Below are 12512 nucleotides of genomic sequence, written 5' to 3' on the forward strand. Positions count from 1 at the left end.
GACATCCCTCAGGATAAGCGGCAATGGCCGACGAAGAAGAAGAGATTGGATCAGTCGATTTTGAATAACATTACGAAATGATGAAAGACAAACGAAAAAAAAAACTAGCAAGTTGGTCGAGTCACATCGTGACTGCTGGCAATGGGCTTACATGCAAAGTATGTAGGCGGCGGCTCTAACGTATGAGGACGGAGCAAAGAGATGGAGGACGTTGGGAGATGATCGCGCTAAAGGGGGTCCATTGAGCTCCCGGCGCGTATCGATCTACTGCCTACAGGACAGAACAATACAGGGGGGCGCTCACTGCTAAGGCTGGATTAGGCCAACCTTGCGATGAAACCTCGGAAAGTCCCCCTCTTTCTTAATGCAATGTAATCATGGCACGAAGAAATGAGGAAGAGTTATTAATGGATTCATTGACAGTATCTGCTGCTAAATGTATGCGGGTTATCTCAAATTGGGCACCAAGTGAGGGAGAGCAATGGAGAGCAATATTCTGTACAGCGAGTCGGCAAAAGCCCGGCGCTGGAGAAAGAAATAGACAAGGGTAGTACTTGGGTAGAGGAGCCCGAGCCGAGTGGTGTTGTTCTATTTGCAGGTGCCCGGAAGATGGAACCGAGATCGATCTTGCTGCTAACCTAGCAGCAATCCATCCGTTTCCATCGCATCGTTCGCTATCATTGGCTAATTGATTGATCATGTCTTGCTTCATTGATGGCTGCTGCCGACACTCATAGTCATGTCGTCAAGCCAATCGCAAGGGCCCGCGGGCGGGCCAAATCCAACATCACCAGTAACTCCAGCCACTCCAGCACACCAGAAGACTCCAGGACAGAGACTTGCCTGGCCCTTGTCCTATCGCTTGAAGACCCCCATCCCCAAGGCCGCCCCCAGTAACAACAATGGGTCGCCGCAACAGCAGCGCCAGCGCCAATGGTGGCACTATTATCGCTACAGCAATACCCAAGGCCACAATCCCGCCCTAATCTATTGCAAGACCAAGGAGCAATCTCAGGAGGCGGCCGAGCTCTTTATGGGCTCGCCTGTCGTCGGCTTTGATATGGAGTGGCCTGGGACGCCCACAAGCGCACCGGGCTCAAGAACAAAGTAGCTTTGATCCAGCTGGCCAGCGAAGGCCGGATCGCCCTCTTTCATATCGCCCTGCATCAGGGAGACACCGTAGACGATCTCATTGCCCCTGCTTTACGGGCCATCCTGGAGTCGCCCGCCATCTCCAAAGTTGGCGTAGGCGTCATGAACGCCGACTTTGCAAGGCTTATGCAGTTCTTCAGGCTCGAGCCCAAAGGAGCATTCGAGCTGAGCCACCTCCACAACTTGGTACACTATGGCGATGAGGAATATGATATGATCACTACCAAACTAGTCGGACTGGCAAGCAAGTAGAAGAACACCTAGGGCTTCCCCTCTGGAAGGGCAGTACGAGGACCAGTGACTGGAGTAAACCCTTGAACCGGGACCAGCTTACCTACGCGGCCGATGACGCCTACGCCGGCTTCATGCTCTACCACTGTATGAACGCTAAGCGCTTGGCCATGGCCATCGTGCCGACCCTCCCAGTACATGCGGAGCGATACCCGGGCGGCATAATGAATGGCGCCCGGAGCGTTTGGTTACGACCAGAACAGCCAGGTGCTGGCATTTACACGGCAGCAGACTTCTTTCGTAAAGCCAAAGGAATAGCCATTGAGAAGCGAGACGAAAACGCTGGCACATCTCATAAAAACGCAGCGGACCGCGGCGAGAAGCGGAAGGATATCGAGGGTGGTGATGCTCAAACCGTGACGAAGCAGAGTAGCCAGAAGGTGCCAAAGTTGAAAGGGCCAGCTCTCGATGATGTTCTCGATAATGCAAAAACAGAACTACACGAACTCCTCAAGGCGCAGCGGACACGAAGTGCCCAAGCAGACAAGGTCCCTGCCTACTGCGTGGCAACTAATGCCGAGCTCGAAGCACTAGCTGCCCGGCGTCCAACAACAAAACAGCAATTGCTCCGTATTCGAGGGATGGGACCCCGGAAGGTGGAGAAATACGGAGATGCCTGGCTGGGCATCATCAGAACGTTTGTGAAGGAAAGGAAAGTGCCATTGGCCGAACAGAAACAACCTGTGACGCCGAAGGCCAACGTCAAGCGCGTAGGCCAGAGTCTGGAGTTCAAGGGCTCACCGCCAACGCCGCATATGAATACGGGGTTTTCGTTTTCAATGGCGGATGCAAGTATCACTGCCGACGAAAACAAGCAAACTCGGGAAGAATCGTCCTCCGATGAGTCGGCGTTTGGCTCCCCCATCCCGTCACCTTCGAAAGAGAATGTCGAGCGCAGACGATACGACGTTCTTCCACGTCAGAGCAATCCAGTTGGGCATACTCCAGGGCGACCTCCCCTTGGCAAGATAAGGGAAAAGGGTAATGAGGCAGCTCCAGTGGCACCATCCTCGACTCCTTCAAGGGCGCCTCCAAATATGACTCCCTCTCTGTCGAAAAATGCTATGATATTCGAGAAGAAACTGACGGCCCTCAGCCGCATGGTGGTCTCGAAGCTCCCGCCGGAGCAGCGCTCTCCAGGCGGCCCCGCCGCTCATTTCAGAAGCTACCATTAGGCAACTCGCCCTAAACCCGCCCACCACGGCGCAGGAACTGCTGCATATCCACGGCATAGCGCCCTTTGTGCGAGCGTGTGCGAATGCCGAAATCGACCTCATGGGCAATATATCCAAATGGAAACCTGCTGTAGAGGCTTCACGTACTTGAGAAATGAACTTGGCTTTGGCTTTCAAAACCCAAAGAGCTGTGAGCTTATGAAATGGTATCTATGGCGCGCTGCTAGCGTCTGAGCTATGTGCCCTGCGTTTTGCTTGCTGGTAAATTCTTCATGGCTCAGATTTCCTGCTTTTGGTCGCGCAATGTGAGGAGTCGAATGCTTAAGGACGCAAGAAAATTGGTCGCACAGATTCTTCATTGCATGTAGTATCCATCTTGCCGCGATTGTCCGTTATGCCAAGTAACGCCTGATCCCATACTTGCGTTCTTTCTACCTGGTGGAGAGGGGTATATATGTTGTCGGCGTACCTACTACTACTACTACTACTACTACTACTACGAGAGGTCGTATACCTAAACCATCTGCGAGATCTGAGCCGGCTCGTTTAAACATCAGAATAAAGTACACGAACGAGTCGGCTTGTATCTCTACATTACTCGGGAATTGAGAGAATCGAAGACGGGGCGAGTGAGAGAGGCGGCCTTTGCAGTACGCATAGAAGAATATGGCCGAGACGATATCATCAAGCATCTGCTAACCCTAATTTGGTGCTGGCGAGCGGGACGCGCTTTTACCACATCGCTTCCAAGCTGAATACGACTGCAATCCACGCCCCGTTGCAGCTCGAACCTGGCAGAACCAGGCCAGCAACGAATGGCCCTTTGCTCAGTGCTTGCTGTGTGTGTGTGTGTGTGTGCGGTGAGGGATAACAAGCATGACACCTGACCTAACTGAAGAGAGGTGGTCTTTCAGATATCGCTGTGAGTCGTACATGGCTGGCACCATCTACACACACAGACAGGATATGGTGTGCTCTCAGGGCTTGCGGTCGTGGACCAGAGCCGGGGGCTTACACACATCTGAGGTTTGGGAGCTGGGCAACGATAAACAAGAGCTTGTAGTTTTCAAGGATGGCGGGAGTTACTCCCTTGGATTAGAATGCACATTCTCGCTATACTAATGAATGTCTAGGACTCGTCATTTCTAGGATTATTCCAACGATTTGTTTATCTGTACGAATCTAAAATAGTAACCAACTTCAATCTGAAAAACCTTAGGTATGTGCATTTTATTTTATTGAGGAGCGTAAAGTAACTTCAGCTAGCCTACATGTAGCTGTCCCATTACTAGTCAGGTATCCTATGCCAGTCGGCAGTATGATAATAAGTCATCCCGTCCTCACCTCTTCTCTCCCATAAAGCAAAGTCACATAAACAGACAATTTTCGGGCTTCTTCTACTAGTACTATATAGCATAAGCAATTTAGGTGGCAAGGGTTTAAAAGTCTATTTGATTTCCTCTTCAATCATGACCAGAGATGTATGTGTCTGTCAAGTCTATAATATCAATGCCCAATTCCGCTAACTCCACGAGAAGTCCCCATCTTCTCGTCATGGACACACGAACCCTGGGTACTCTGGATTCCGCTGTAGTGTAGTATTAACACAGTAAACAAAAGAAAAGAGCGGGATGCAGTATCCTAGGAATACAAAGGTCATATCGCTGGAGGTCGGCCCGCCTAGTTATCGGACTTCTTCGCCTCTACCTTCTTCTCGACCTGGGCGTCACCCTCAGCTTGCAGGGCTTCGCTAACTTGGGACTTTTCTGCACCAGCCTGATCGGCCGATGCTTGCCGCTCCTCCTTCTCATCAATATCCTCCACGTCTCTAGGTGTCGCCAGACCAGTCTCCTGGTTCTCCTGGTTCTGCTCGTTCTCCTCATCGATAAGCTCTTGCTGCTCCTTGAGAACCTCAAGACGCTGGCGGTTTGTGGCAGCACCCTCGGCGTTGTGCACCTCGAGCTCGATTTCATGGAACAGCTCTTCGGGGATAGAGGACAGCACACCGGTGAGGGCCTCAATCTGGGTATCGAAACCGCTAGCCTGCGGGCTCTGACCGTAGTGGTAGGCATTGCTGAGGACCAGGAGCGTAGACGGAACGCCATGCTTCAGGCGCAGGTCAAGCCACGACTGCAAGTCCTCTCTTAACCGCACGGGGGAAACACCATGTGTCTTGATGCCTCGGCTGGCGCAGGCCATCTGGAGCTCTGCAACATTCAGGCTGTCAACGCCCTCAAAGCTGATGGCCTTGTCGTCTCGCTTGATTTGTCTCATGCGGTGGCGAATTTGGTAACGCAGCATCATGTCAGTACCGAACGTGTTCAAGTTCATGTAGCGGCACATGGACACCAGCTGCGGCCTCGAGAGGTTGTCAAGGGTCAGATCGTCCCTGAAAACCTTGCAGACCTTGATGACATCCTCGGCGGTTGGTTGTTCACCAGTCGCGCGCAGCTTTCGGAAAAAGGTGCCAAACTCCTCCTTGGCGGCGGTAGCGGCGGTCAGAGGCAGGCCTGTCTCCTTGAGGGTAGTACGCAAGAAAGAGCTGACCTCCTTCCGCGTTGCCCGCAGAGTCGCAGCCTTCTTGTCTTTGGTAGTCTGGCCCTCGTATGTGCTAGGAAGCAGGTTGGGGAAGAGCTTCAGAGCGATGGGAAGGAGAGCCTCGGCGAAAGGCACGATGATGAATACTGAGAAGGGGACTAGACGTCCCAGGTCCTGGACGGTTCGCTGAAGCTGGCGGTTTTCTCTCCGGGTAAGTTCGTAACCGCTAGACATCTTCAAGGCCAACCTTGAGCTGATTCTGACTTCGGTCGCTAGTAGCTTCGTACCATCCCAGTAGTGTTGAATCTCGTGTCTGATCTTCTGGCCCAGGGTCAGCTTCTTGCCCATCTTCTCTTCCTTCTCCTTGGCTTCGATCTCCTTCTTCGCAGCAAGCTCCGTCAGCGTTTTGGCCTCAGCAGAAGGCTCGCCATGGGTAGGCGCTGTGATGGCATCACCCTTCTTGGTTTCTGTGGTTGATGTCGTGGCTGATTTGAATCCGTCCTTGGGGAGCGGCTTCTTAGCCTTCTCCACATTGAATCCAGGGGGCGGCGCGCCGGGAGGTCCTGCGGTATGTCGGTCGGTGGAAACATGGCGAGCGGGAATCAGGAGTGCAAGCGCATATGTGTTTGCGGGCGAATTGCGCGAGTAGCGTCCAAGGTGAGATGCCAAGCCGACACCAGGTCGTATAGCTGTGCGGCCGGCGAAGGCATTTCGGGCCACTGCCCGGCGGGCGACGTGGGATGATGCGCTCATAGTCGAGAGCGCGGTTGATGTGGTCTGGTTTCAAAAGGGAGGGACTGGACTACTCGTACTATGTTGGAGTTGAACGAACGATTGGATTGAATTCTGGGTGGTATTGGTAGTACAAAGTGAGTATGTGAAGTTGTGTCAGAACTGGGGGTATGGGAGGGTCGGAATTAAGATGTACTACTAATAGGAATGGGAGAGAATCGAGAAGCTTGTTGAGTGAGGGTGATGGATAAAATGGGCGGGCATCTCTTGGCTCTCACACTGGGAGTTGAGGTACGCTCGGCTAATTCCACCCGCAGGATGACAGGTAGCCAGCTAAGCCAGGTGCAGGTACCTTCTGTACTTGCGCTGTAGCGAATCGATACCTCCTCCTTTTAGGCCTCTTCAGTGTCTTCACGCCACTTCGAGCCTAGAATGCCCGAGTTTGAATGTACCTCCCAGGGTACCTACAGAAGGTAAGTCCGACTTGTCCGATCTCAGCCCGACGCCCGGATTATAGAAAGACCGAGCTTACTCCCCAGTCAGACTCCCGCCGTCTGCCCGTCATGTCTCAAAGATTCCATGTCATCGTAACCTAAAAATGGATCCTGGCGCCATTATATCTTCACCTACTGCACTTTTGACGGTAAGCTGCAACAAGTACCCAAACCTACAGCCACGTCAGCAGCACTGACAGGATGGGGCTTCCGAAGATCGCTCTGGAGTCTGGAATCTCAACAAGAGACAGCATAAGCGACCAAGTCGGCCGCTGGTTTGCATAGGTAAAGTACTTTGCATAACACTAGTCTCATGTTTAACTCGCACCATTTTATCTGCCATCGTACCATTTTCTCTTGGTATTATAACTATCATCAACTATAGTCATAGCCAGCACCATACAGACACATACCTGGAGGATAGGCTGCGTGTTACGGTGGCAGCAGGAGACGACGTGCATTGATCATGCGAGGGGCGGACTCACAGCTGAACTAAGTTCGCTGTACCGCATACATGCCCGTATAGGATGGATGGATGACTGCGTTGGCAAAGCACAATCGAACCCCATTTATTTGCCGCAGTATACATAATATAATGGACATAGAGTAAAACATAGTAATTATCTGGAATCTGGGGCTATCTGTGAGTCTCCACTATGTGCCGACTTCATGGAGTGGAACATCGTCGACAAAGGCGTCGTCGATAGTATCCCCACCAAACCAACGGTCAAATATTACCAGTACGCATTCGTAACACATAAATCGTAACTTCATTCATCATACAAACAACGCCAACGTAACGCCGCGAGTAAGTAATGCAGACAATAAGAGATCCCGGCCGGCCAGTTAGCACCATTTCTTCCCTCCAGCCCCTGTAGGGAGCTTCTAAGCGTAGCCTGTCATGCCGCACTAAGGAGAGCCAGGGCGCTCTGGAATGCTTTGACAACTTCCGACACTGCAATAATAATCAGCACTGCGTATTGGAACACGAACGAAAATGAGCAAGACTTACGGTGCTCTTTCTTCTGGTTCAACTTCTGCTCAGAGAGATGAACGAATCGTGTGCGAGTTTGCAACCTAGATAGCACGTTAGTCACATGATATGTACAAAATGATTAGCAGCACTACTGACCGTTTGACCGCGCGCTCGTTGTCGTGGCTTGATGATGCCGACGCCCACACATTGAAGTACTGCGAGATTCCAGTCAGCTAGAATATCGACGAGCAAGCACACTGGTTTTGACGAACCTTGACCAGCTGGTCGAACTCCTCCAGGATAGCCTTTTCCTTTTCGTCTGCTTCACTGAGGGCCTTCTGGTAACGGGCTTCGAAATCATCCCAGTCAAAGGGAGCAATGCGCCCGGGCGTGCTGGGCGATGGTTGCCACCGAGACTCGCTGACCCCGGCGCTGCGTGGGCTCAGGAGTACGTGTTTGACACCGGTCTACAGATATCCGGGTCTGCGTCAAGGGCGCATCTTCTGTGTCATCTTCTTGCTTCTGAGGCTTGACCTGGAGCTGTGACTTGGTCGGTGACTTCTTCGGTGACTTGTCCGGCGATGTTTGACGAGATTGTTGGCGTGAAGGTTGGCGCGATGGCTGTCGTGATATGCTCTGTGGCATAGGAAGCTCCCCGTCAGCCTCGTAGCTTGGTACGTCATTCATAGCTTCTCTCGCCGCCATCTCCTCCTGGCTCCAGGATTCCTTCACGGTAGAGAGCGGTGGTGGTGTGGTAGACTCCGACATGGTTATGTACGGCTTTGATCTCGAATATTTCGAGGCTTACGATCTTGAGCGATCTCAAGGCAGACGGCTGGTACGTTCTCGCAAGCCGATTCTTTCAGACTAGCAGCCTGCTTTTAGGTAGCCAGGCAGGATAGGATGCCTCACTCAGGTGACAAGTGGGACCCGTGACTCGAACTTGGACGAAGTTCCAGGAACACCGAAGTCAGACAGGATAAAATGATCACAGGGCCCAGCCACGCTCAGTCCTATATAATACGCAGGTCTGCCGGACTGTGAGTGCACCTGTTCCAACAACTTTATACACCGTACCGTTGGCAACAGCCCCTAAACTTGTCACTTTAATTGAGAAAGACGTGGACGCGTCGCTGCCCAAAGCGTGACTTCCCTGCAGGGGTACGACTTCTTGGCTGCATGCGTTTCTGGGGGATGAACCACCGATAAGCCGATAAGAGCTCGTACCTTCGTATCTTTTCGACGTCACCCTCTCGTGGGCATATGGGAATTTGATCACGCACAAGCTGACTTAGGCCTTTCTTTGTCGCCTAGCAAACCTCGCATCTTCTCGAACCGGAATGTCAGGCCCCTTACCATTAACTTGACACGCTAGAAGCCGACGAAGGCGTGGACAACCCCCGATCCCATTCCGTCGGAACTTGTCACCATGGACCATCGGGCCCAGCCTGTGAGCTGTGATGTTTGCCAGCGGCGGCATCACCCCCAGCGGCTTCCCTTCTACTGCGCCGTGGACGCGCGTAACATGCTGTACGAGAGTCGCATAGAGAACGCCAAAGCCCTGATGGAGACGACGATGCTGGACGGTCAAATCAGCGCCCTCGAGCTAGGCGACGACCCAGAATCAGCGACGTCCACTCCGATCCGAGCTACGCGCCGATATGTGGATCAGTGCGTCTCGGCGACTGAGCAGGCAAAGGACGAGACGGAGCATATCATTGCTGCTGCGGAAAGACTACAACAAGACATTGACAAGGCAAAGAAGGAGATTGAAATGCGCAAGGCCAAGATCGCACGGCGCAAAAGCGGACCTTGCTTCAATATCGCAGGGAATAGCCGTGAGGAGGAACAGGGAGTTGGAAGAGGTCAAGAAGGCGATCAAGATGACAAGGTACTCGTGGGATCGAGAATATGAGGCTATGACACACTACCGGGCCGCCCTGTGTACAGAGGTGGCCAAGATTTACCGACTACAACGTGTCAGGCGAGCAAATCCCATACGCTTCGAATACAAGATCGGTGGCATTGAGATTGTCAATCTCCACCACATGAACAGCACTTCTCCTGAGCATATCTCTGCTTCTCTCGGGCATGTTGCACATCTACTGTGGCTCGCCGCGCATTACCTTGACATCCGCCTCCCTGCAGAAATCACCTTACCACATAACGACTACCCAAGGCCCACCATCTTCTCTCTAGTCTCGTTCTACCATCATGGCCAGGTCCCCTTTCCGGGCTCATCGCAGCTTCCAAATGATCCTCGAGACCGAGGATACAGCCATGTACCCCACCCTCGGCCCCTTTTCCTGGATAAACCCCTCTCAACACTTGCCAAGGAGGACTCACCGACATACACCGCATGTACCGAAGGCGCCTGTCTCCTTGCATATGACATAGTATGGTTATGCCGGATCCAGGGCATACCTGTCGGTGACAATAGCAACAACTTCGAAGACTTCTCGTGCATGGGCCGCAACCTCTATAATCTCCTAATTGGTTCGTCTCTGCAGCGTAACCAGCCAGGCCAGCAGCTGATCCCCGACCCGGAGTCGTCATCTCCCGGGCACCGCGGTAGCAGCATGGCAGACAATAATAACAACAACATCGACGACGAAGAAAATCCGAGCAACGCCGACCTCATCAACAAGGCCACGCCCGGGTGGGCCAGTGGTCCCACGGCACCGCGCACACGTACCTGGGCGGCGCCGCGGGCCACGTCTTCACCAAGTACTTCAAGCTGCCGAACCCGCTCAAGCTGGCGGACCAGCTGCGCGCCCGCCTCGTCAACGAGGCACCCGCGCCCGAGTGGGAGCTGATCGAGGACGACGAGTTCGGGCCCAACGACCTGGACGACGGCGTGCTCATCGGCGGCACGCCGCGGTCGCGCGCGAAGCCCGGGCCGCAGCGGTTTGGCCTCGAGAGCTACATGAGCGTCAACACTGTTAGAGGCGGTGGCGGCGGTGGCGGCTTGGATGCTCTCTCCCGGGCCCCCGGGGCTGCTGGCGTTTTGGGGAAGGATCGAGAGAAGAGCACGAATGGGTGGACGAAGATCAAGCCTCGATGATCAATCTTGGTAGTTAGTTGTGATCCCAAATTCTCAATCATGCAAGCCCCATTTCCAAATAGCACGGGACGTGACTTGTCTGTTGGGGGAGAGAAGTCTCCCCTTGGCATACATGTTTAAGTGAAGGTCGTTCAAACACTACGAGGGGCGTAAGGATGATAGCTCGACAGAATCTATATTGCATTTGTTGGTAGCAACAAAGGCGCTAGATTCGCAAACACATAGCCCTAGCCCTTGGATCTGACTTTTTTTTCAAGGTGCTCAGTCTGACCTACTCAAGTAGAGATTGCAGCTCCAATGTGAGATGAAAGTTGCAATATATTAAGTGTTTTCCCAGCCCAAGCAGAAACCCTCTTCCATGTGAGGTTTCCAAATTGCTTGTTGTCCGTGTCAACTGACTACACCGTATACACACATTCCTAGCAACTTGATTAATAATTAATAGCTCATCTCTCCTAATCCCAATTTCGTCCCATGTGCCCATCCAATCTCGTGCAGACCCTTTTTCCTATGGCTTCTTTGGACTCTGTCTAACTACCTGTCTACTTGGAACGCTATTCACTTGTAATAAAATAGCATGGTGAGCCAATTTGGAAGTGATTCGCTTGCTTGATACACCTCGTCCAATGTCTCGTATTCGAGTTTTGGTGATAATATCACACTGCTCAGCATGCCAGAACCTGAAAGAGGCAGGTCGTCATACCAACAACGGTCTGAGGAGCCTCTGGTATATGCCTGTGAGCATGTCATTGAGATCGCAACCGAGGGTTGGTGAGCGGTTCTGAAGTCGTTGCCATCAGATACGTGTGACAGCAACAATCCATCCACCATTCCCTTGTTTATACGTCCTTCTGCGTGACGCTGGACGAACCAGCCATCAAGCTGAAAGGGAGAAAACCCGAAACAGACAAGCCGTCTCGGGAAAACCCAGATAGACCGAACACCCATTAGCATCGCCCGTTAGAGCTGCACCTAGGCCAAGTTCCAAAAATTAGAGAGTGCTGGAACAACGCAGCCCTCGCTCCCCTGTATAGTCCTGCCTGTAGGCCACGCGAAACAACACCACCTGCGCGTGACCAACAAGGGAACTGCACTGCTCTTACCCTTCCTCAGTCAACTCGGCCATATCACGTGCTGGGGCGCAAACCGGGCCTACTGAATCCTAAAAAAAGGTGGTGTGGAACAAGAGCACTATGCAGTCATGATGTTAGTGAGAGGGACACGAGAAAGAGGAGGGGAAGGGAGAGAGAGACTTACAGACCCAACAAACCACCGCGCCACCATAGACAATATGAAATACGGCGCTAAGGTCGCTGATGAGGTCCTTGAGAAGACTTCCTCGATCCTTTGGCCATGGTCGCTGCTGCCACCCAGACCCCAAAGCCACCAGAAAGAGTTCATCAACTCGTTTTCCAAATGTACCCTGCTAACCGCTTTTTTGAACGGGTTTCTGTTTTCAACTTTTTTTGGTGCACACGAAGGTGCTTTTTGGAGTTTTCTGAAATATGATGACAAGTTGTAGCAATGAGAATGACAAAAAATGCGGATGTCGAAGATCGACGCATGAGAACCGAAAAATGAAAAACGCCAAAAATATCGAAGAGCGAAGAGTTGTTGTACATGTGATGACGAACAGAATAAACCGAACAGTTATTATATGATGATGATGACAATGCATCAACCAACCAACAGTGACGCACTCGGTCAAGAAATGGAAGCCCGGCTTATCAGCCTGCCATCTAAGCAGCTACATTGTATAAGCGAACTGCCAGTCAGCTTAGGAATCAACCAAATCGAGACGTTATCGAGAGCGCGCCATGCTTGCCAACCGAGAGATGCCAGGACCAGCCCAGGGGAGGCCTGGCAGAGCTCTCTCACCACCTGCTCGCACTCGCCCTCTGGGAATGGGTCTAGATGCTCTGGCAGACGTGGTGGTCGGCCTGCATAGTGTCGAAATTTACTCGCTTCACCCCATGGGGAGGGTTCCTCGCTTTCAGAATCAGTGCGACGCAGGCGACCGGGAAGGGATTGTCGTTGTACCAGGTCAAGTTGCTTGATGGGTGTATTGACGAAGATCAAAGCAACGCAGG

General features: G+C 52.5%; 5 protein-coding genes across 5 annotated transcripts; 2 read left to right on the forward strand and 3 right to left on the reverse strand.

Moving 5' to 3' along the window:
• Positions 1-739: 739 nt before the first annotated feature.
• On the forward strand, positions 740-2618 carry PG994_007513 (uncharacterized protein; the record flags this gene model as incomplete). Its single annotated transcript, XM_066858922.1, has 3 exons — positions 740-1107; positions 1131-1383; positions 1482-2618. 3 exons carry the CDS (start codon positions 740-742, stop codon positions 2616-2618), a joined length of 1758 nt encoding a protein of 585 aa, XP_066715864.1.
• Positions 2619-4298: 1680 nt separating this feature from the next.
• PG994_007514 (uncharacterized protein) lies at positions 4299-5909 on the reverse strand (the record flags this gene model as incomplete). The annotated part of the gene is made up of 1 exon (XM_066858923.1): positions 4299-5909. The coding sequence occupies one exon, from the start codon at positions 5907-5909 to the stop codon at positions 4299-4301; it is 1611 nt and encodes a 536-aa protein (XP_066715865.1).
• A 1372-nt stretch (positions 5910-7281) lies between these two features.
• PG994_007515 (uncharacterized protein) lies at positions 7282-8126 on the reverse strand (the record flags this gene model as incomplete). Its single annotated transcript, XM_066858924.1, has 5 exons — positions 7282-7337; positions 7395-7459; positions 7515-7573; positions 7631-7751; positions 7822-8126. 5 exons carry the CDS (start codon positions 8124-8126, stop codon positions 7282-7284), a joined length of 606 nt encoding a protein of 201 aa, XP_066715866.1.
• A 661-nt stretch (positions 8127-8787) lies between these two features.
• On the forward strand, positions 8788-10422 carry PG994_007516 (Autophagy-related protein 14; the record flags this gene model as incomplete). The annotated part of the gene is made up of 3 exons (XM_066858925.1): positions 8788-9249; positions 9311-9929; positions 10007-10422. The coding sequence occupies 3 exons, from the start codon at positions 8788-8790 to the stop codon at positions 10420-10422; spliced, it is 1497 nt and encodes a 498-aa protein (XP_066715867.1).
• An 839-nt stretch (positions 10423-11261) lies between these two features.
• PG994_007517 (uncharacterized protein) lies at positions 11262-11823 on the reverse strand (the record flags this gene model as incomplete). Its single annotated transcript, XM_066858926.1, has 3 exons — positions 11262-11304; positions 11526-11584; positions 11680-11823. The coding sequence occupies 3 exons, from the start codon at positions 11821-11823 to the stop codon at positions 11262-11264; spliced, it is 246 nt and encodes an 81-aa protein (XP_066715868.1).
• Positions 11824-12512: the final 689 nt, after the last annotated feature.

The sequence above is a fragment of the Apiospora phragmitis genome (genome assembly GCF_038363925.1).
Source record: "Apiospora phragmitis strain CBS 135458 chromosome Unknown utg000007l:1.0-2108841.0:1.0-2111359.0, whole genome shotgun sequence".
In the NCBI taxonomy this organism is placed as follows: domain Eukaryota; kingdom Fungi; phylum Ascomycota; class Sordariomycetes; order Amphisphaeriales; family Apiosporaceae; genus Apiospora; species Apiospora phragmitis.